At 52.2% G+C, this 23540-nt stretch overlaps 1 protein-coding gene across 1 annotated transcript in view; it reads right to left on the minus strand.

Annotated features, from left to right (window-relative positions):
• Window positions 1–23540, minus strand: part of ADARB2 (adenosine deaminase, RNA specific B2 (inactive)) — a 515410-nt gene that overhangs the window by 29381 nt on the left and 462489 nt on the right. The window contains exons 5-10 of the mRNA XM_025397185.1: window positions 18869–19037; window positions 15826–15977; window positions 6336–6481; window positions 2730–3371; window positions 1821–1886; window positions 497–1000 (exon numbers count right to left, since the gene is read on the minus strand). Coding sequence (XP_025252970.1) covers window positions 497–1000; window positions 1821–1886; window positions 2730–3371; window positions 6336–6481; window positions 15826–15977; window positions 18869–19037 — 1679 coding nt within the window. The remainder of the gene's footprint in view (window positions 1–496; window positions 1001–1820; window positions 1887–2729; window positions 3372–6335; window positions 6482–15825; window positions 15978–18868; window positions 19038–23540) is intronic.

Raw genomic sequence — 23540 nt, forward strand, 5'->3', positions numbered from 1 at the left:
AGTCCCCCTCACCGCCTGCTTCTGCACAGCCCTCCAGCTAAGCATAAATAGTTACATTTTTAATGGCTGAAAAGTGAGAAAAATGGTATTTCACGACACCTGAAAACGACACATCCAACTGCGTATTCAAGACCACGAAGGAAAATGAAGCATTGAGGACGCAGTGGCCCCTCACTAGCCTGAGCACGGTCCAGGCCGTGGCTGCGTTTACGCAGCAGAGGCAGGTGTTGGTGAAAAGAGAGTCTGGCTCATGAAGCCTGGGTTTTTACTCCCTGACCCTTGACTGGGAAGTTGGCCCAGCCCAGGCAGGATGGTGTGTCTCTGGAGCCCACCCCCACACAGCGCTAACTTGTGACGCCCCTTCCTCGTGCCAAATGCCCGGCCATGGCGAGGGGCCCTTGGACCTCTGTTGCAGTCCTTCCTCCTCTCCCACCTCCCAAAACCAAGGCGGCTTCCCTCTTCTCACCCCTCCCCGTCCTCTTCTCTCCTAGTGCACAGCAGCAAACACCTCGTCAGGAAGTTCCGCGGGCACCTGCGCACCAAGATCGAGTCCGGTGAAGGGACAGTCCCCGTGCGTGGCCCCAGTGCAGTGCAGACCTGGGACGGCGTCCTGCTGGGGGAGCAGCTGGTCACCATGTCCTGCACGGACAAGATTGCCAGGTGAGGCCCACAGCTTCCTCTTGTGGACGTTGGCTGCAGCCAGTGGGGAGTGCCAAGCCCCAGGCTCCCTGCGTACCACTTCTGGTGAGGTCAGAGATGTTGGGCACATGAGGTCAGGGCCCTGTGCCTGAGTCGTGGAACTCCACAGCCATTCCGCGTGTTCAGTCCCACACCCTGAGGCCAAGGCACCCCGAGTCCCCGAGTGAGCAAGGCCCGGCCACCCCAGACTGCTGCTGCATGGGGCAAACACAGCCTGGCCTGAGGCTGCCGGCCAGTCGGGGTGGCCATAGGCTAATGAGAAGCCAGGGCCTCCCCTGCCCGCTGCGCTTTCCACCAAAACCTGACAAAATCATCCAGGGACAGCCACAGGCCTTGAGGTCAGCTGCTGGAACACTCTCCCCCACCACCCCGAGACGTTGTCTTCTTGGAAGGAGTTTTCAAAGCCTCCGTGTGGAGGTCTCGGGATGAGGTGCCTCCGCTGAGCTCTGTGCAGAGGAGCAGGAAGGTGCAGAATGGGCACCCGCCTCCCTCCCAGCACCTCCAGTCGCTGCCACGCCCCGAGCTCCTCCCTGAACCTTGGTCTGACGCGTTGAGACCTCCCCCTACCTCGGCCTGATGCCTCGAGACCTCCGTGACCTTGGTCTGATGCCCTGAGACCTCCCCCACATTGGTCTGAGGCCCTGAGGCCTCCCCAACGTTGGCCTGATGCCCCGAGAGCACCATCCCCACTGCAGGACATTTCTGTAACTTTGGTTTGGAAAATAAGGGTCACAGGTGTGGGGATAGCATGAGTTTCCTTAAAGAGCCATGAACTCCCCGCAAGCCTGATTTAAAAAAAAAAAAAAACAAAAAAACAAAAACTAACAACAACATGGTCACAGGAAGTCTGGGTTGAGTGACCCAGAATGCCCTTGGACACTCTGGTCGTCCTGTTCCTCTGTCATCTGCAGCTGGAGTGGAAACAGCGCACTTGGCGCAAATGTGGTCTCTGGGCACCACCCCTAACTCCCAACGAGGCTGTGGCTCTGAGACCCTCTGTAAGGACGTTTTGTGGTGGAGCCAGGCAGGGGATGCAAAGGTTGGTCCCCAGGATGTGCAGGAAGGAGGCTGAGTGGGGAGGGGCAGGAAGCCCAAGGCCCGAGGAGGACCCAGCGCATCACCCCCAAGGCTTGCATGGAGGCTCTTGTGCCCACGGGGTCCTGGGCTCTCGACTGCCACAGCAGGACCTGGGGAGAGAAGGGAGAGGGTGGGCCCAGCCAGCCCCCATAAAATCCTAATCAAAACGCAGCCACCCCGAACAGACAGACGCCCCATTGGGGTGGGCTGTGTCTCCAGTGCCTGCACGGGACGGGCACCTGCCATGTGCCCAACAGATAGTAGGACGACTATTTACCCATCCTAACCCCGAGCGCTGGGCCCTGGCCTGTCCACAAAACCCAAGGGGCTGGAGGTCAAGGGGATGACATCAGGGGACACAGAGCCCAGGAGGGAAGGGGAGACCCCCGCTGCACCTGCCTCCGCCTCACCTGCCCCAGCCCCTACAGTCCCCTACAGCTCTGCTCCCCAGGATCCACACAGACTGGCTTCTGGGGCCCAGGCAGATGAAACCCCAGTCCTGACAGCAGTGGTTCCGCCTTCTCATGGAAATGGTAGGAGAGCTGGGGAAAATGGTGCCCTTTCCCTTTCCTTCCCAGCTCTGGGCTCTCCTGGCTGGGGAGCCGCAGGGTCGGCCTAATGACAGCAGACCAAAGCCGGTCATGGTTTCTGCATCATAGGGAACAGCCCATTGTCGACAAATAGCTCATTTTTCAGAAGAAAATGTCTTCCTCCTTTGTAATGTTTTCAACTATTCATGACGGAGAAAAAGCAATAATTTTCACCTCAACTGAAATTCTCTTGGTGCCCTAAGATAGCATTGGGTTTCTAAGTTTACTCTCTGGTGCCCCAGAAAAATGAAGTAAATTAGCATCTACAGAATTGAAACCTGGCTGTCCTGGGATCTTCAACATCCATAGACGGTGGGCTAAACACAGGTGCAAACCCGCGCGACGCTGGACACAGGTACAAACCCACACGACGCCAGGAGGTCCGGTCACAGGTGCAAACCCACATGATGCCAGCAGGTCTGGGCACAGGTGCAAACCCACGCGAAGCTGGACGCAGGTGCAAACCCATGTGACACCGGCAGGTCCAGGCACAGGTGCAAACCCACGCGACGCTGGACACAGGTGCAAACCCACGCAATGCCAGCAGGTCCAGACACAGGTGCAAACCCACGCGACGCTGGACACAGATGCAAACCCACATGACGCCAGCAGGTCCAGACACAAGTGCAAACCCATGTGATGCCGGAAAGTCCGGGCACAGGTGCAAACCCACGCGATGCTAGACACGGGTGCAAACCCACGCGACGCCGGCAGGTCTGGGTACAGGTGCAAACCCACGCGATGCTGGACACGGGTGCAAACCCACGCGGCCCTGGCAGGTCCGGGCACAGGTGCAAACCCACGTGACGCTGGACGCAGGTGCAAACCCACGCAACACCAGCAGGTCCAGACACAGGTGCAAGCCCATTCGATGCTGGACACAGGTGCGAACCCACGTGATGCTGGCAGGTCCAGGGCACAGGTGCAAACCCACGCGACGCTGGACACAGGTGCAAACGCACGTGACGCCAGCAGGTCTGGGTACAGGTGCAAACCCACGCGACGCTGGACACGGGTGCAAACCCACGCGATGCCAGCAGGTCCGGGCACTCAGTGGCCACTCAAGGGGCAGGGTTTTCTCTCTGTAACAAAATCTCCTTGAAAAACAAAGGTCCACACTGCTTCCCGGCCAGGGGTTTTCAGTGACTGGGAATTTGGGGCGATTCTAGACTCCTTCTGAAAAGAGAATAAAAGTTTGTGGAAATTGTCACGCCCATGGCTCTGGGTGGCTGGAGTGAGAACTCCTGAATTTGTCCAGGAATTAATCCTAAGCGCCTGCCGGGTTAGAACAGACTTGTGTCCTCTCTCTCCATTCACAAGTGCTTCACTCTCGAGTCTGGTGACAGGACAGGGGTATAGTAGACAGAGGGGTGCCCGGGTGTGGGGGCACAGGCAGAGCTTGAAATGCCCCCAGCCACTGGCCGAGGCCCCTCGACGCCCAGCCCACCTTCTGGTTCTGTCCCTGGTTCTCACCTGTCTTAGACTTAGCTTCCCCTTGTCCCCATCATCTCTTCTCCCTCCTTCTCTTGCTCTCGGCCTGTCTCTGCCTCTGTCTCTATGTCTTTCCCTCTGTCTCTCTGTCTCTTGCTTTGTCTCTTCATCTCTGTCCTTGTCTGTCTGTCTCTGTCTCTCTGTCTCTGTCTCTCTCTGTGTGCCCGTCTCTGTCTCTCTCTCCTTATCTTTGTCTTTTTATCTCTGTCCTCATCTCTCTGTTTCTGTCACTCTTTCTCTCTCTCTCTGTCTCTGTCTCTCCCTCTCCATCTCATCCTCCTCCCTGGCTGTGCGTATCCCATCTCTTCATCTCTGCTCCACTCACCCTCCCTCACTGATGAGCTCCCTGAGCTGCTCCTTCTGCCTGCCTCCCTCTTCCCCAACACCTTTCCCTTCTCAGCTCCTGCCGCCACGCTGCTCCCTGCATGGAGCCTGCAGGCATTCGGTTCCAGGTACTGTCTGCTTCTGCATCTGAGTTCTGACCTCCAAGGGCTCACCGGTGCTGCTCAGCTGCAGGGTACCTGCCACGGTGGGGTGTACTCAGGGCTGCTTGGCTGCAGGGTACCTGCCATGGTGGGGTGTACTCAGGGTCGCTTGGCTGCAGTGTGCCTGCCATGGTGAGGTGCACTCAGTGGCCCTCGGTGGTCCTCGGGAGCCCTCGGTCAACAGCACTTTTTGGTGAGCAGGAGGGGTAGGAGGGGAAACAGTGGTCCTGACAGTGACAGAAGTGGTGCCACCACTCAGAGCCTCTGCTCTGGGCCAGGCACAAGCAGTGGCCTGGGGACACAGCCTTTGGCAAGAAGGTACTTGTGTGTCTGCCAAAATCAGACCTAAGCATAGACCAGGATGTCCGTGCTAAGGCAGGAGCTGTTTCAGAATTGCACCGCACTTGCCGTTTCTGAGCGGAAGCATATGTTATGCTAATGATTCCAGACCATAAGCATCTGGGCTGTGCATTATTTGTACAGAGAGACCATCTGATAACGTATGTGTTCATCTGCTTTCTATCCTGTACAAAAACAAAAATTAAACCTAGGGCTTAAATAACATTCAACATAAAAGATCCTTCATACACAAATACGGATGAAATATTCTAAGTCAGGGAGTTCATGATGGGCCAGGGCTCTGTGGAGAGTGGAGTCTGAGGACACAGAGGTGGAAGTCGCCGTCTGTGAAGCTGGGGGAGGACACACGTGGCCATGGAAATGACCTCACACGAGGCACTGTGCCCGGCGCTGGGTGCACAGGAGCCAGCCTCGTCCTGAGGGCCATGATGAGATGTGCAGGCAGTTTTGAAAGTTGGTTGTCAAATAAGTCATTATTAAAAACTGAATTACATAAACTTAGAACTAAATAAGTTATAGTAAAACAAAGGTAATAAGTACTCAAAACCCACCACTCCAAATTATTTTACTGTTATTTGTGATCTTGAAATTATTTACACCTCTTGTATCTGTGTGGTAGAAATACCACAAAATCATGCTGTTTTCCAAACCCCTTCATCGCTGCCCAAACCTGCTCAGTGACCTCACGCTGGGGCCTTGAAATCGGCCACAGTGATGTTGCTTACACCATGGAAATTGGAAAGCTACACACACATCCTGGTTTCTTTCTTTCGAGAGTTGATTGTTAGCAGCAGACTATGGTCTCATCCAGAAATAACATATTTGAGGCTGCTAGAAGTCCGCTGTCTGAACCCGGGAGGCCCTCACCCTCCTTAGAATCAATCCTTCCCACCAAACTCTAAGCTTCTGGCAGGCAGGGACCTTGTCTCATTCCACGCCATGCATTCAGTGTCTGGCACGGTGGGTGCGGGCACACAGCAGGCATACATAGATCGATAGATGACAGACAGATAGATGGATAGAGATGACAGATAGATGATACAGCACATAGCAGGCATATATAGATTGATAGATGACAGATAGATGATATGGCACATGGCAGGCATACATAGATCGATAGATGACAGATAGATGGATAGAGATGACAGATAGATGATACATAGATTATAGATTAGATGATAGACAACTAATAGGTGATAGATGATAGGTAGATAGATGATAGATGATAGACAGAAGATAGATTATAGATTAGATGATTGATTGATGATAGAAGACAGATGATAGACAGATAGGAGGGAGGGAGGGAGGAAGGGAGAAGGGAGCAAGGGGAGGCTGAGCCACAGCAGGAGGGGACAAGGGCTTTGAACCCCTCACAGCACCATTGGTAACACCTTGGTGGGCTGGCAGGGAGACTGCCTGGAGCCTCCCTGGCACAGGCTGGCGAGTGCAGCCTCCACGTTGCCCTGGTGCTGGCTGCAGCAGTCTTCAAGCGCCGGCTGACTTGGCTATGACGGCTCCACTGAGACCCACCCCGAGGAGACGTCTACACCATGGGGAGGCCCCAGCGCAGGAAGGGGCTGCTTCCAACCGTCCCAGCCTGTCCGTCCACCTGAGGCCTGCCAGGCTTCCTTACAACCCCACGAGGCACAAAGTGCTCCACGCGGTCAGCGTCCAGAAACGGCTCACTGCGCTCGCGAATGAAGGAAACCTGCTCTTTTGTCCGAATGGCCACGATGTGAAATAGGAATTGCTGTGGCGTGATTGATGCCGCCCTGGGACCTGGAAGTTGAAAGGACTGCAGGCCTCTGATGCACCAGGCAGACGACTGTACGGCGGTGAAGCATGCATCTTCTGCTCAGTCACTGACTTCGGCCAGGGCTCCAAAGGTATGTATGCTGCTCATACATTTTAGGGATATGCTGAAACCAGTGAAACCTACGGATTTTCTCTCCTCAAGAGCACGAGTCTCATCCCACACGAGGCCAGGAACCCATGGTCATATTTGCTTCGTCATTTAGAAATTTCTCTGCCAATAGATGCAGTTCTGTTTGGGCAGCCATGAGATAAACATCTGGCTGGCTTTTGATCTCCGACTTCGTGCGACTTTCATGTATTAAAATGAGAATAAATGGATAGAATTGTATATATCATTAAGGTACAGAAAGTGCGTCCACCAGACAAATTGGTCACTCTCTTTGCAATTTCCCTTTGATATCAATGAAAAATGATCTTTTGTATCAAAATATCTAAACAAACAACACAGCTACATTACTTCCCACCTGCAGATCAAAAGGCATGCACAGACATCACCTGTCAGATCAATAATACCTGTAATAATATTCCTGGGTGGCAGCAGACCTTCTTCTGGGTACGGAATTCCATGAATAATAATAGATTTCACTTCACAATGTCCGTGGTAAGAGCGGTTTACAGCAAAATATGAAAGTGTGTGATAGAAACCTTGAAATTTTTACAGTGGCTTAAAATGAGCCATAAAACATTGTGGAGAAAACTTTTTTCACATTTCCTTACACATCATCTGATGTCCCCTCCGTCCTCTGTGTGGGCTTCTGGCCTCCTGCAGCCACAGTCGTTCAGTGCACCAGGGTACAGGAGAGCACTCGAGTTGGGGAAAGGTATGGATGTGGGTGTGGGTGACAGCGTGGTGTGGGTGTAGGTGATGGTGTGGGTGAGGCTGTAGGTGTGGGTGTGGGTGACAGTGTAGGTGTGGGCATGGGTGTGGGTGATGGTGTGGGTGTGGGTGACAGTGTGGGTGTGGGCCAGGCTGTAGGTGTGGGCACAGCTGACGGTGTAGGTGTGGGCATGAGTGTGGGTGATGGTGTGGGTGTGGATGTGGGCATGGGTGATGGTGTAGGTGTGGGTGATGGTGTGGGTGTGGGTGTGGGTGATGGTGTAGGTGTGGGCATGGGTGATGGTGTAGGTGTGGGTGATGGTGTGGGTGTGGATATGGGTGTGGGTGATGGTGTAGGTGTGGGCATGGGTGACGGTGTAGGTGTGGGTGATGGTGTGGGTGTGGATGTGGGTGTGGGTGATGGTGATGATGGTGGTGGTGGTGGTGATGATGGTGGTGGTGATGATGGTGGTGGTGATGATGGTGATGATGAGGGTGATGGTGATGATGGTGATGATGGTGGTGGTGATGATGGTGATGGTGGTGATGATGGTGATGATGGTGGTGGTGGTGGTGATGATGGTGGTGGTGATGGTGGTGGTGGTGATGATGGTGATGGTGATGATTGTGGTGATGATGGTGATGATGGTGGTGGTGGTGGTGATGATGGTGGTGGTGATGATGGTGGTGGTGATGATGGTGATGATGAGGGTGATGGTGATGATGGTGATGATGGTGGTGGTGATGATAAATTGAACATAAAATAGTTTGTATGACTCAAAACACTTGGTTCTTTATGAACATCAACTTCTGTGGAAGGCAACATTGAAAGCATGGAGGAGCCATCACACTTAACAGTTTCCACAACATTATCACAATATTAGGGACTTTACTCTTCCATTTGGGGGATATTTTCTCAGGGAATGTGGTTGTTGCTGTCCCTCCATTTCTGTTAATTATAGTATCCTTATATTCTCCCAATGTTTCAACTATTGTGGTCTTTTTCGAGATCTTGAAAGTTGCCTATTATATTGTAAGACTTTTCTAAATTCTTACCAGTTGCTACTGCACAACTAACTTTCCATGAAGTAGACTTGATAGCTTGTTAATGCCATGACAACAGGGAGGCCCGGCTTTAATTAACAACTAGTTCCTAGGAGTTAACCAAAAGCTTTCAGGTTAGACTAATTTTGCCTGAAGAGCCAGGTGCATGAGATGCTCCTGAGTGTTTATTTTTGGAGGTGTTCAGTCTTGGGCTGCCTTCTCCACAGGCTCCCTGATAAGTGAGCAGCCCTAGGGTGACCTGAATGTCGGTGATCCTGCAGAGCCCATTTCCTCTGGCTCGTTCCTGGCTAATTGTGAGAGGTGGGAAGGAGTTGAAGATGCCACTTAAGGCTGAACAAAATGCGAATCCAACCAGCAATTGCAGGGAGCTGGCCCTAAATGATCTGTAGTGGATTTAGAGTGTGCCCGAGACAGTGAAAGCGTAGAACCTCAAACTCCTGACTGCTGTGTCTACATAGATGCTCCCAAATACATTCAAACATTCTGGTCCGATTCTGACAGTCCAAGTCATCAGACTCTTCATTACGGTGTTTATTAACCTATATAAAACCCTAGATAAAATGCTTATCTTTTGAGGTCAATATCAAGGTAAATAAGGATAGTTTTTAGATCTTCATTTCTAAATGAGGATGTGCTTTAGAAAATTGTTCCAGTGAAGATTTTATTTTTAGGGGAGAATCAAAAGGAGTTGGAGACAAACAACAAGAAGCTTGTCCTCTGGGGAGCTAAAGATTTATCTAAAATGTGATGCATGGTTGCTACTATCACAAGGGGGAGAGAGAGCACCAAAAATGAAACAAACCACAGGCATGAGAAAAGAAGAAAATATTTTTAAACACCAATAAATTTTAGATTTTCAAACTGTCTTCAAAAGGCATATCCTAGAAAGTCTACCTGTGAAGCAACCCGGTATTCATTGTAATAAAAATAATATCCACAGTAGTTACCATGTGGCCATGTGGGTACACTTTGCTTTACTTGATTGATGATGATGATGATAGTGATGATGCTGGATTTTAAGGCCATTAAAATTCATTATCCTACAATGCACGGATATTATCATATTTTGCATATTTCTGTAACTCAATAGGAAAATCTGAAGACACGAATTTAAGGAACTGTATTTTATATTCCCTGACTTCCTATGGGATTTTGATTAAATCTCTTGAACTACCTTTCTAATCGTTGAATGGAATTGGCTTAGAACAAACATACTAGGCTCTTAGCATGAACTTGTAGGTAAATATATGACATAATCTAATTTTCTTGGCATTTTCTGGACATAGACTGGAGAATTTAAGCTGCTAAGTTCTCAGAAAATGGCCGTGAGAACTGAGTTTACCAGGTTATTTAAAAACCATGCCAAGAAAGAAGAATTTGCAGGCAGGTCATTGGTGGGCTGGGAGGAGAGGAGCTGCTCATCCACAGTGAAGTACTGAGATCCTCATCTTCTGTTCCATCTGTGCTCTTTCAGGTCTGAGTTCTATCCCAGGCCTCCCAGAGCCACTAAGGGACCCGTTGCCCTCTGTGAGTCTGCACTGACAGCAGTCATCAGAACCCTGACTCTAACATAGACACACACAGCATGTTCTCCTGGCTGTGGGAATAAATGTCTTTCAGGCACTTGTCCCTACCTTAACTGACCTGGCCCTTCTAGGTCCAAGGAAAGCCACAGATGTAGCAATTTTGAGTCACCTGAGATGAATAGAGTAGCCCTGGGTCGCATGACATTGAAGACTGAGTCCGCGGTTTCTGTCACAAAAGCACCTGTCCCCTCGATTGCATGTGACACCACAAACACTTTTCCTTCTTGCCGGTGACACCACAGAGCGGGGAGTCCGGCCATAAGCTCTGCCTGGCCTCTGCAGACAGACAGGCTACCAGGCCGTCCACGCCGCCAAGCCCTTTCTACGAAGCCAGCAAGGAAACAAATGTTCCCAGTCTGAGGAGGTGATTTAAGGAGTTCAAACCCGGTGGCTCAAAACCCGAGCTGTGCTCAGAAAACTACAGTCTTGGATGCCTCTCTGCCCCGAATGCATCAGAAACTCAGCCAGAGTGCATGGGGCGAGCTGCACTGGTAAACACTGGCCCAGAACCCTGAAAGATCAGCCAGGCTGGAAACAACAAACTTGAATGTCTTCCAAAGCTGGCAGGCGACACAGCTCCCACAATACCTGAGACCAGCCAGCATTGATACCGTGTCTAAGGCCCCCAGGAATGGGGAATTTATGATCTCTCTAGACAAATGTTTTTGAGGGGAAAAATAAAATGGGGACATCTAGAATTTCTTGAGCCACATGCATCCCAGGAAAGTGGGGTTTGATGGCAACTCCAGGGCCCTGGTGTTGTGTCTAGGACTTGGAGCCCCTGAGCCCGGGCCTCGGGTGGTTGGGGGTCGGGGAACTCCTGGTCCTGCTGAGCTGTCAGAGCAGGTTGCTGCTGGGAGGCAGCTGCTCAGCAGACACCGGAGAGTCAGAAGTGTGCTCCTAGAAACCCCAAGTCAGACCCGCTTCTCTCCTGGGCCTTTGGTTACATGACACTTACTGTAATGATTATTTAAACCTATCTACAGAAATTTTTTCTTATGCTCTACTCTGTGTTCCTTCATTTTTAAAGGAAGGGGGAACAATCTTGGGCACCAAACTTCTCTTTGACTTAATCACATCATGGTTATATTGATAGATCCGATGCATCAGATACCTGTCGTGTGCTTGTGTGTGCACATATGCTTGTGTATGTGTGCTTGTTTTGTGCACGTGTGCTTATGTGTTTGTGTGTGCACACGTGTGCTTATGTATCTGTGTTTGTGTATGTGCAGATGTGCTTAAGTACATGTGTTTGTGTGTGCACACGTGTGCTTATGTATCTGTTGGTGTATGTGCAGATGTGCTTAAGTACATGTGTTTGTGTGTGCACACATGTGGTTATGTACGTGTGTTTGCGTGCACATGTGCGTATGTGTGTGCACACGTGCATGTGTGCACATATGTGCTTATGCATGTGTGTTCATGTGTGCACATGTACTTATGCATGTGTTTGTGTGCACACATATGATTATGTATGTGTGTGCACACATGTGCTTATGTATGTGTGTTTGTGCACATGTGCTTATGTGTGTGCATGTGCACATGTACTTATGTATGTGTTTTTGTGTGCACATGTGCTTATGTATGTGTGTGTTTGTGTATGTGTGGGTATATATGTGTGAGAAAGAGGAGAAGTCTGGCACAGTTGAGAGAGAGGTTAGCAGGCGTGGCCCCTGTGGAGATGCACAATAGCTTGATGCAGGCCAAATGGGAGATTGAGGAAGGGATGAGCTAAAGAGACCAGGACCAAGCATGGTGCTGGTGAGAGGAGACAGGGCAGGTCCAGAAGGCACCAGGGCAGAGAGCACTTGAGAAGACTGAGACCTCAGTCCAGAGCGTCCTTCGGTTTCAGATGGGCTCCTCTGGCCCCCAGCAAAGGTCTCAGTGGAGGGGACTCAGCTCTCTGCACTCTGCGGCCTCTGCATTTGTGAGAATAACATCATGCCCCTTAGGGCTTGTTTCGTTCCTTGGGCTTCTTTTGGGAGTGTGGGCCTCTGAATTGGAGGGGCAGTGCAGCTGGGTTTCTGCAGGTTAATCCATGGGAGGGAGGCAGTGCCAGCTGCAGACCTCTGGGAACAGTGCAAACTGGAGGTGTCCAGCTCCTGCCGCCAGCGTTTCCTTTGGGGGCTTGTCACTATCGACACTGCCCTTGGCTAGCCCTGGAGGAGCCCCTCACAGCAAAATCCAGGCCACTTGCTCCCCTTATCCATGCTCCAGCCCTCTTTAAAGGGTAACAAAGAAACACACCGCCTGAGTTAGCAACCTGCAGACCCCTGCCCCTTACTGTAAAGGAGCTTAAAGCGTCTCTGCAGGGGAAATGGCAGGAGTTGTTCCTGAAGGTCTCTGCCTTCCTCGGGAGGTGTGAAGGTTGCAGAGCCAGCTCTCTGAAGGCTCCTTCCAAGCAGACAACGGCAGGAACTTGGGTTCTCCTGCTTTTACTGAGTGACTTTGGCAGACGAATCCCTGTTACAGGAGAGTTTGCCAAGTGCCTACCTTCTCCACACCCTCCAGATAGGAGAGCGGAGGAGCAGTACCAGCCCAGCGGAGAGCACGGCACAGGAAGGAGTTTCTCCATTTTGCCTGGCATATCTGCTGCAAAAATGTGAGAAAAATGCTTTATTTTTTCTCCTACCAGCACCTGCCACTTCTTAAAAGCACCATGAAATAAAAGACATCTGTGTCTGGAAGTGAACCCCAGGGCGCCTCGGAGAATGTATTTGTTTTTCTAAACCACAGACACTGCAGTTGGAAGTGAGGGCTGGTTGGAGAGGCTGCAGTTGGTGATCGATGTACAGAGACGTGGGAGGCCCAATGGACTAGAACTGTCCCCTGGGGAGACCACGGGGTCTCAGGCGTGGACAAGGCTCCTGCTGTTCTCACTTAGCCCTCTCCCAACTCCCACCAGGGGCACATTAGCCAAGGAAGAGGCTGGACAAATTAGCGCCAACCCCAAGCATTTGGCGGCACTTTTCCTCTCGAGTCTGAGGGTTCCTAGCTGGGTCTTTATGATAGCAACCCTTTAAAGAAGAATGGAAAGATAATTTCCAGTAGCTGTCCAATGCACCAGATTTCACAGAATTCCCAGTAGCTGTGCAATGCACCAGATTTCACAGTTTTATCGGGTGAGCTGGTATCATGTAGCTCTGGCTTGCTGAATATGTCCAGTGAAAATGAAGGCACTCCTGGTGGTTTTCTGTCTCTCTGTTCCTGAGTCGGCCTGGTAGCAGAGGTGCCCTGTGTGATCTCGTGGGGCCACACTGGACCCCCTTCCCTCTGTGGCTGTGTTCACTTCTCAGGTGCTCAGGCCGCCCCTGCCTCTCTCTTCCTCCTGCAGGGGGTTCCTTTAAAAGTCCCTGATGTTGAATAGGCTTCCCTTTCTTCATTCCCAGTTTGATGGGATTCTCCCATTTAATTTCCAAAGGGTGTGGAAATGCCACCCTAAATCCACTTACAGAGAACCCTATCCAGCCATCCCAGAGGATCCACTTACTGAGAACCCTATCCAGCCATCCCAGAGGATCCACTTACAGAGAACCCTATCCAGCCATCCCAGAGGATCCACTTACGGAGAACCCTATCCAGCCATCCCAGAGGATCCACTTACGGAGAACCCTATCCAGCCATCCCAAAGGGAAAGCAGTGGGGCTGGAGGGAAATCCGCAGAAAGGAGGAGGAATGTTTTTGGGCCTGCATCCCATCTGAAGACTGGAGAATCAGGCTAAGCTCATGTGGGATTAAAGACACCATTTTCCCCACACCTTCTTGTCTTTGGTGGCGGCTGCGTGACAAAGCCTGGAACACAGCAGGGCTCTATGAAAACGTTTACTTTTCCTTACCTTGGTACTTAAAACACCATGTAGCCTTCCACCGGAGGAGAGTCAGGCCAAAGTCAAGCCTTAATAGCGGTGTGCTGTCCATGTATGTCTACCAGAGGTTTCCTCCCTTATCAGGACTGGACCCCTCATCATACACATATCACATACATCACACACACCACACACATACCACACACCACACACACACCACACACCACACACACCACACACACACCACATGCATTGCCTGCATTGAAAGATCTGCCTGGGACTGCTTCTGGAAAGGATGTGGGAGCATGTGAATGTGTGTGTGGTGTATGTGATATGCATGTGGTATATGTGGCATGTGTGTGTGGTATATGTGATGTGTGTGATATATGTGATGTGTGTGGTGTATGTGGTGCATGTAGTATGCATGTGGTGCTTGTGGCATGTGTGTGGTATATGTGGTGTGTATGTGCAGTGTATGTGGTATGCATGTGTGGCATATGTGGTATGCGTGTAGTGTATGTGATATGCATGTAGTGTATATAATGTGCGTGTAGTGTTTGTGGTATGTGGTGTGTGGCATGTATGTGGTGTGTGGTATGTGTGTGATATATGTGGTGTGTGTGCTGTATGTGGTTTGTGTGTAGTATATGTGATATGCATGTGGTATATGTGGTATGGTGTGTGGTGTGTGTGGTATGCATGTAGTGTATGTGGTATGTGTGTACTGTGTAGTATGTGTGTGGTGTGTGTGATATGTGTGTGGTATATGTGGTATACATGTGTGGTTTATGTGATATGTGTGTATGGTGTATGTGATGTGTATGGTGTATGTGGTCTGTGTGTGGTGTGTGTGGTATGCCTGTGGTGCTTGTGGCATGTGTGTGGTATATGTGGTGTATGTGCAGTGTATGTGGTATGCATGTGTAGCATATATGGTATGCATGTAGTGTATGTGGTATGTGGTGTGTGGTGTGTATGGTATATGTGGTATGTGTGTGTGGTGTATGTGGTTTATAGTGTATGTGATATGCATGTGGTATATGTGGTATGTGTGTGGTGTGTGTGCTATATGTGGTATGGATGTGTGGTATATGTGGTATGTGTGTGTGGTGTATGTGGTATGCATGTAGTGAATGTGCTATGTGTGTATCATGTAGTATGTGTGTGGTATATGTGGTATACATGTATGGTATATGAGGTGTGTGTGTGGTGTATGTGGTTTGTGTGTGTGGTGTGTGTGGTATGTGTGTGGTATACATGTGTGGTATACATGTGTGGTATATGTGGTATGCATGTGGTGTATGTGGTATATACATATATGTGTGTGACATATGCAGATAGCACTAAGCAATAGGATTTCATCATTAAAATGAAAGAGAGGAGTTTCCCTGCAGCACCTTTTCTTTTATCATGGAGATGCTGTTGTCAAGGGTGGCATCAAGGGAGAGCCCCGCCCTGCTCCATGCCTGGCCCTCTGACCCTGGCACTCACAGCATCACTGCCCTTTGCTGATGGAGAGGACAGAGAGGCGGGGACCGCGTGGTGTGTTCTGTCCCATCTCCACTGATAAATGCTCACAGGGCGGGTTTGCAATGGAACTTTATAGTTCGCCTGGGGAGACCCCTTTGCAGGGAATCACTCATCCTCGGCTTGGTTGCAAAAGCTGAGCTTTTTTCTCCCCAACGCTGTGAGCAAAGGCAAGCAGAGCCAGTCGGAATTTGCTCCCAGCCTCCGTAGCTCTCACTGGCCTTCCCTTCATCCCATTTTCCCAACCCAGGACACAGGGATTATCTGAGTTATTAAAACAAAACAGAGAACTACGGCCATTAGGTCGCTAATTTTAGGGCTCAGACTACTCTTCTGCCAATCACCTGAGCCTTTCAGACTAAGATTTTGGAGGCATGGTTATCCCACTAATCGCAGACGCAACCCTCTTCCAGTACCCGAGGGCCCCACACACCGCCCGGGACAGAGTCCCAGATAGAGGCCGCTGGGGGCTGCTGGCCCACAGAGGGTAAAAGCATTGTCTCTTACGGTCTGTGGTGATCTCGTAGGGCGAGTGGAGTCTTGCGTCCCCGCAGGGGGAGGTGCTCACGTAGAGATGGAAGAGGATGTTTTCCCGCAGCCGGTAGCCGCCTTCTTTTAACCGCACAAATATCGATCGCTCCGAGTCCTCGCGCCGCTTGCTAGGGTCACAAAGAGGTTTGGGGTCATTTATCACAAACCAAACCAGAAACGTTCCAACCAGGTGAACGCTTGAGTCCTGTTTTGTGGAGTTGTTCCCCAAGTTTTTCTTTATCTTTTTCCTTTCTTTTCTTTTCTTTTCTTTTTTTTTTTTGAGATAGAGTCTTGTTCTGTTGCCCAGGCTAGAGTGCAGTGGCGCAATCTCAGCTCACTGCAACCTCCACCCACTGAGTTCCAGCAATTCTTCTGCCTTGAGTGTTAAGTGATACTCAGCCTCCCGGGTAGCTGGGATTACAGGCATGCGCCACCACGCCTAGTTCTTTTTTGTATTTTTAGTAGATACGGGGTTTCACCATGTTGGCCAGGTTTGTCTTGAACTCCTGGCCTCAGGCTCCCAAAGTGCTGGGATTACAGGCGTGAGCCACCGCGCCTGGCCCCACCAGGATCTTTTACCAGGCCATTTTTCCCCGTTGCTGTTAACCCACATCTATCCGTCTACACAGCTGTGACTCTGTGGATTTGCCAGTGCTGCTCACGGCCGTACCTCACAGCGGACTGCAGGTTTGAGGCAGCCTAAGTGGGCAGCTTGTGTGTGATTAAAAGGAGAAAAGGAGCTGTAGGAAGGCCTGGGCTCGGGCACCAGCACAGTGGGACGTGGAGAGCCGTGGGGAAACAGCTTTCCTTCTGCATCCAGCCCTGACCCAGGTGGGGCGGGAGAGGTCCCAGCCTCTCTCTGATGGTGAATGATTCGGCCTGTTGCAAAACCCCCACCAGCTGTGAAGCTCGAGCTGAGCAGCCCCACCTCAGTCCCACCTGAGCGGGCACTGAACAAATGAGCCTGCTTTTCCTTCTTCCATGTTTATTCCCTGTGTCCCGGTGTTTATTCCCTGTGTCCCGGTGTTTATTCCCCTGTGTCCCAGTGTTTATTCTCCTGCTTCCCGGTGTTTATTCCCCTGTGTCCCGGTGTTTATTCCCTGTGTCCCGGTGTTTATTCCCCTGTGTCCCGGTGTTTATTCCCTGCTTCCCGGTGTTTATTCCCTGCTTCCCGGTGTTTGTTCTCCTGCTTCCCAGTGTTTATTCCCTGCCTCCCGGTGTTTATTCCCTGCTTCCTGGTGTTTGTTCCCTGCTTGCTGGCCATCTACTTTCTGCCGGTCTTGCTGTTTTCACACGTTCTGCCCCATGGGTGATGGATTGTGTTCTGCGGGGCCCTGAGATCACACAGGCAACAGAACAGACATTTTCTCCACAGGAAGCCCTTGCGGCATCCAGCAGCCTTCCTGCCTCTGTGCCTGCACTCAGCCCACAGCCACCGCCCCCCCACTGCCCCAGCCGCCTGCCCCAGGACCCTTGGCAAATGTGTCCCAAGCCTGGACCCCGGGGCAGGGCATATCAGCCACGTGGCTGCCCTGGACCCCGCTCCCCTGTGCTGGTTCCCCATGCAGGGCAGGCATCGGGTGCACCTGTGGACCCCCCAGCTGGTGGCACAGCACCAGGCAGGTAACCAGCTCCTGGTAAATATTGGCCCAGTTACCTTCTCTGACACAAACATGAGCGAGGGATCTTGGAGACAGTCCCAGTTGAGCAGGTGGCATTTAGGAGAAATCCTTCCCTACATTCTGAGAGATTTCTGTGTTCTCCCATATCCAACTCCTGCCGCACCCACAGGCCTCAGGGCACTGAGGGGTGGGTTCAGCCTGTGGCTCCCTGCTCAGAGGCTCTGATAAGAATCAGCTGAGTGTGGGCCGAGCGCAGTGGCTCATGCTTGTAATCCCAGCACTTTGGGAGGCTGAGACGGGTGGATTGCTTGAGGTCAGGAGTTCGAGAGTAGTCTGGCCAACGTGATGAAACCCTGTCTCTACTAAAAATACAAAACTTAACTGGGCGTGGTGGTGAATGCCTGTAGTCTCAGCTATTCAGGAGGTTGAGGTGGGAGAATTGCTTCAACCTGGGAAGCCGAGGTTGCAGTGAGCCGAGATCGTGCCACTGCACTCCAGCCTGGGCGACAGAGCAAGACTCCATCTCAAAAAAAAAAAGAATGAGCTGAGTGTGTTAAGGTGTTGTTTTCAGTGGCATCTGCTTGGCTACACATGGGCCTTTCTGCTTTTGTGTGGCTTTTGCACAGCTAATGGGCATGGAGATGACCCTCGCCAAAGCCCCCCGAGGTCCCATTACTCGTGGATTTGAGGAACACAGATGGCTTCAGGGGATGTGAAAGAATAGACAGGAGACACAGGAGGGAGCGTTTCGGGCAAGGAGCTGACAGCGAGCCCTTGGGACTGAACGGCCCAGGCTGGAGGTGTGTTGGAGAGGCCAGGTGCTGCAAACCACGTGGGTTTCATTCCCGTCTAAGGTGTCTCAGGGACAGAAGGCTGCCCCATGACAGCCACCTCTGCCCAACGGCCAGAGCAGGCCACGGAACCCCGGGAACCCACTACTGGGGCACAGTTCTTAGGGTCTCAGCGGCCTCTTCACATGGACTTGGCACAGGAGGCAAGAAGACAGTGCATCTCCAAACCACTCCTTTGGCGCTGCACTCACGTTCTCTGAGGGCAACGGCAGAAAAGGGGGCAGTGCAGGAATGTGGGGGGCGTGGGGAGCCGAGGCCAGGAGAGGGTGGCCTTGCCCAGGAGGACGAGGGCTGAAAAGGTGTTTTCTGGAGGGAAACGTGGAGTAAGGAGGAAGCCTGGAATTTTAGCATCTTCCCAGCCCGCATGGCGGCTCTATAGGTGCGCCAGGGATGTCTCTAGTCTGAATAACAAGGGACGCTTCCTGGCTCACCCTGTGCCAGGATAGAGGGAAGCGTGTTCTGAGCCAGGCACGGGGCCCCCTCTGCTCCCTGGCAGCCCCCAGCCGCGGTGTCCGCCTGCCCTGGAGCCCGTCCCCAGCCGCTCACCTCAGGTGCAGCTCCAGTTGCGTGTAGAGGAAGTGCAGGAACGCCCGCCGGGCCACCACCTCCGCGTGGCAGTCATTCACCACCAGCCCCTGGTCACTGAGGTGCTCGCCGCTGATGCACTTGGTCCCCGACGACAGGGCCACGACCTGTGCTTGCCGAGCGTCCAGTCCTGGGGACACAGACAGCGTCAGGGCAGCGCGGCCCACGGCCCCCGTCTCCCTCCTCGGTCTTTTCAGGGTCTCACAACAGCGGTTTCCCTGGGTTAGGAAACCTTGGAAACACTGTTTTGAGAGCTGGGAAGCAAGGCTTCTGTGTGCCCCAGGCCGTCACAGGCGACCGCCCGCCTGAGGGATTCCCACCTACTCCATGGCAGCCTGAGAGGGCGCTCAAAGTGCCTCTGTTATCCTTAAGGTTGCTGAAATGCTCCTGAGGCACCTTAGGAGCAGAGTTTTGAGGTCAGACTTACTACCAGGGCAGTTTTCTCCACCTCTGAGTCCCAGGTCCCCTGTGAGTGGGAGCAGTGCTGGCTGCGGCCTGGGCTTCCTGCCCGACCTCTGACCACCTTTGCGCTTTCCCCTGTCCCCCAACGGGATCAGTGCAGGACAGGAGCTGATGAACCCGTCACCCTAACACAGAAACGCAGGACAGGAGCTGATGAACCCGTCACCCTAACACAGAAAGGACGCTGGATGTGTCATTTTAACCATAGTCAAAGGAACCCCATCCACAAAAATGATACTCCCTTCAGGGACTGAAAACAAACAAAACAAAGAAACCTGAAAAACAAGCCCCAGCGTAATGTCCTTAAAGTATAATATCCATCACTTTGTTTCAGAAGAAGCTGGAAGACACAAGCCAATGTTTGTTTGCTCTGCTGTAACAGGTCTGTGTGGATGTGTATTTTCTCTGCACTTAGATGGTGAATTCCTTGAGGACACGAGTCAGAATTTCCACCAAATGATCCAAGCAGGGTCTCCCCAGGGAGTCCGTGTCATTAGACGGGTCAGTGTTGCCGATCCAGTAACAAATCCATCGTCCAGGCCCTTCGGCTGGAGGTGGCGGGTACGTTGTGGGCACCGAGGAGCCTTGGGATGTGACAGCCACTGGCTGGGCCCGGATCCCAGGCCAAGTGAGGGCAGCACAGAGACGTGTTAGCCGCCGACTGCGGCCATGTCCACGGAGTCACCTGGTAAATACATGTCCAGACCATTTCTTGGAAGAGGTGACACGCAAATTCATGTCATGCCAGAAGCAGACCTCCCTCCCATCTTAAATAAAATCGACTTCCCCACGGCAAACAGTGCTGGCTGGTCATGAGCACTTCTCACTTCTCACACACTTGTTCCTCTGATGTGACTTTTTCTCCCCTGAGCACTTGGTTCTCGAGCCCTGAGGGCATCTGCCCTCTCTGGGCCCCAAGGCAGGATCTTTCTTTGTGAGACGAAAGGGCGGAGTCAGCAGCTGCCAGTGAGAGCCAGGGAGAACGCGGAGCCCGGAGGGACGGAGCACTGCGGAAGTGCCCCGCGGAGGCCCAGCGGCATCCCTGCCCCCGCGGCTCTGCAGCTGAGGTCTGTCTGCCCAGCGTCCTTCCTTCCAGGCAAAGCGGTCTAGCACAGCCCCTGCCTCCTGCCCATGTCCACTGTCCTTCCTTCCAGGCAAAGCGGTCCAGCACAGCGCCCCCTCCTACCCATGTCCACTGCTGTCTCCGCTCATCCCAGTTCTCCCAGCAGCCCCTGCTTCTGTGCCTGAAGAGAACTCCATGGTCCTGGTCCTGCTGTCTACCCACTGCCCCCTCCCTGGTGGGACTGGACTGCTCCTGAGCTCAGGAAGTGACCGGACTTCCCCAGGCCACTTTAATCAAAAGAGGAGACGACCAGCCCCCCTGAGTTTCCTCCCCCGGGAAAGTTCGTGAGCAGCTGCCCTGTCCCAGCTCCAGGCCTCCTCCTCTCTCAGCCATCCTGGGGGTGGAGGCTGCCTCCCAGCGGGGGTCCCAGAATTGGAGGAGCAGATGGGATTAGGATCTAAGGCTACAGGGAGCCGGGGTGGGCAGCTGCTACTGACTCTGCCAGGGGTGGGAGCCACCGTCTCACTCAGGCAGTCAGTGACATGTGGACTGTTGAGAAATGGTTCACGAGGACGACATCGCGATGCAGAAATCACCCCCAGGTTCCAGCTTCATTAAAGCAGGTAGTTAGAGAAACGGGGAACACATTGATAATGATTCCTAACGAGTTTCAGGGTTCATGACTGGTGCACATGCAGTCTCTGGGGGAAACAGACAACTCTTTGGGAATAGGTGCTGTGGCCCGTGAGGCCCCAGCCTGCTCCTTCTCTTTGGATTCCGTGGAAATTGGAGCTGTCGAAAAAGCAACTGCTTTCCCTTCACCCCTCATTGATTCCCAGCTCCGTTTGGCTCCAGGCTCTGCCACACTCAGCACAGTTATGTGGCCCAAGAAGTGCATTGTTTGCATATTCAGTTTTCATGATTCCCACCCCTACGGCCAGCACCATGCTCCCACAACACAAGAGATGTGAAGCCTGGACCGAGGGAGATGATGCAGTCAGAAACAGCTGCAGCACGAGATGTCATATGAGAAATGTCGCAGAAGTGCTGTACACGGAATGTCACCAGCACGAGAGCGAGGGAGAGCGAGGGAGGAGAAGGGAAAGATGGACTCACACCCTGGGAGCTTCTGCACAGGGGGCGGGAGGAGGTGTCCCAGGCAGAGTGGGCATGGCGACCAGAGGCAGGGATGGGAAAGGGCACAGGCATATTCTGCGGGACAAGGAGAAGCCGACGTTGGAGCCTGTGGGAGATGTGTGTGGGAAAGTGGCGAAGCTTCCCAGGTGGGTGGAAGTCGGTCACAGAGGCCCTGAGTGCCACCCTGAAGATCCAGCTCTTCACCAACAGACAGTGGGAGCTGTGAAAGGGTTTTCCGGAAGGACAGCAGCACTGTTGCCCATGAGTGAGTGCTGGGTTGCACAGGAGGAGAGAAGGGGCCGGGACACTGGGTGGGAGGCCAGGGCTGGACATGGTGCAGGAGGACTTAGGAAGAACCCTCAGGAGTGGATTGGTGGGAGGGACCCAGAGAGCAGAGGAAGGACCAAATCCACAGGATTTGGGAAATTTACACAGAGGATGGGGGAGAGCAAGAAGCCAGAAGATGTGCTCGGGTACCACACATTACAAATGAGAAAGAGGAAGATTTTAATGAAGAATGGCCAAATTTGGGGCTGATCGATTTAATTTGGGGGAAAGGAGAGGACGGGCATCGTCATCTCTCCCCTCGGCGCCACGCGGACAGTGCGGCATCAGGCAGCGTGGTGAGGTGGAAAACAGCTCAGTAGCAGTTAAAGACTGTGAGCAAAAAGGTCGAAAACAGAAACAGCACCAACAGCATTCGGATAAACACGCTTTTCTTAACGTCACGGGACAGCGCGAGGGTGCTGCTGCCATGGTGGGGCCACAGGCAAGTCGAGGCCACTCATACCTATGGAGAGAAACCGGGTCCTTGGTTTATGGGCATCACTCTCCAGGTACAAACCAGTGGCATTTAGGGCTGTGTCAGCCCTGCACAGAAGTGTCTAACATTCTCCTTTTTCAGTGCTCTGATTCCCCACACGGAGATCCTTGATTGCTGGGGTCGGGGTGAGGCCACGCCAAGCTGTATGGACGCCAAAAATGCTCTGCACCCAACGAGCAATGCTTTGTGTAAAAATGTGCCCGAAGCCAGGCCGCCTTGCAGCAGAGGCTGGGTTGGGGATGCTCTGGCAGGGGCTTATTAAGTCAGGAAGACAGGATGGGGCAGCAAAGACACCAGGCAAGGGGAGGCTGTGCTGAGGTCCCATGTCCAGCTGACCCAACAGGAAGCTCAGGAGTGTGAGGCAAGGATGTGTGATGTGTCAGTCATGAGCTGTGGGTGCTCCCAGGCGTGTAGGCTTCTGGTGGCCAGGGCCGTTCTCAGGAGGTGGCTGCAGCCGTGAGCTGCCCTGGCCGGCACTCGGAGCAGCTGGGGAAGATCAGGAGCCCAGGATGGGGTGGCTGTGGTGCCAACAGCATTTATTCCAATCCTTCCAATGATGCTATTAAGCCGATAAAATGCAAGTTTGTATAGAAGCATCACTCCATACATAGTGGCTATTGGTGATCTCTTTTCTTATAAATGGCTATTGAGAGTAAAACTACTACTCTGTAAGACAACATAAGAAGTAGTCACAGAAAATATATGTATACGGATTTCTATAGAATAAGTAGAAAAGCTGGCCAAAGAGCAGGGCTACTGTACACCCCAAAGCACCAAGCACGGTGAGTTTTGTAGAATTCGACCGAAAGGTAGCAGATTGTAAGTGTTCCGGAGCATGTAAAGACAGGAGAAGCCTCAGGTTGTGTGTCATCATGGAATGCCTAAATTATTGCCATACCCACCTGACGGAGGCTACGCAACAAAGAAAACAGAGCCCTCAGTTAGACAAAATACTAGCCATCAAGTAGCAGATGAAAAGAGTACTAGAGTACATCCCTGCAAGGTGGGCTTATTTCTGAAATGTTAGAATTGATTATATTAAAAAAGTAAGGCCAGGCACACAGTGGCTCACACCTGTAATCCCAGCACTTTGGGAGGCTGAGACCAGTGGATTGCTTAAGCCCAGGAGTTTGAAACCAGCCTGGACA

The sequence above is a fragment of the Theropithecus gelada genome, chromosome 9 (assembly GCF_003255815.1).
Source record: "Theropithecus gelada isolate Dixy chromosome 9, Tgel_1.0, whole genome shotgun sequence".
Classification (NCBI taxonomy): Eukaryota; Metazoa; Chordata; class Mammalia; order Primates; family Cercopithecidae; genus Theropithecus; species Theropithecus gelada.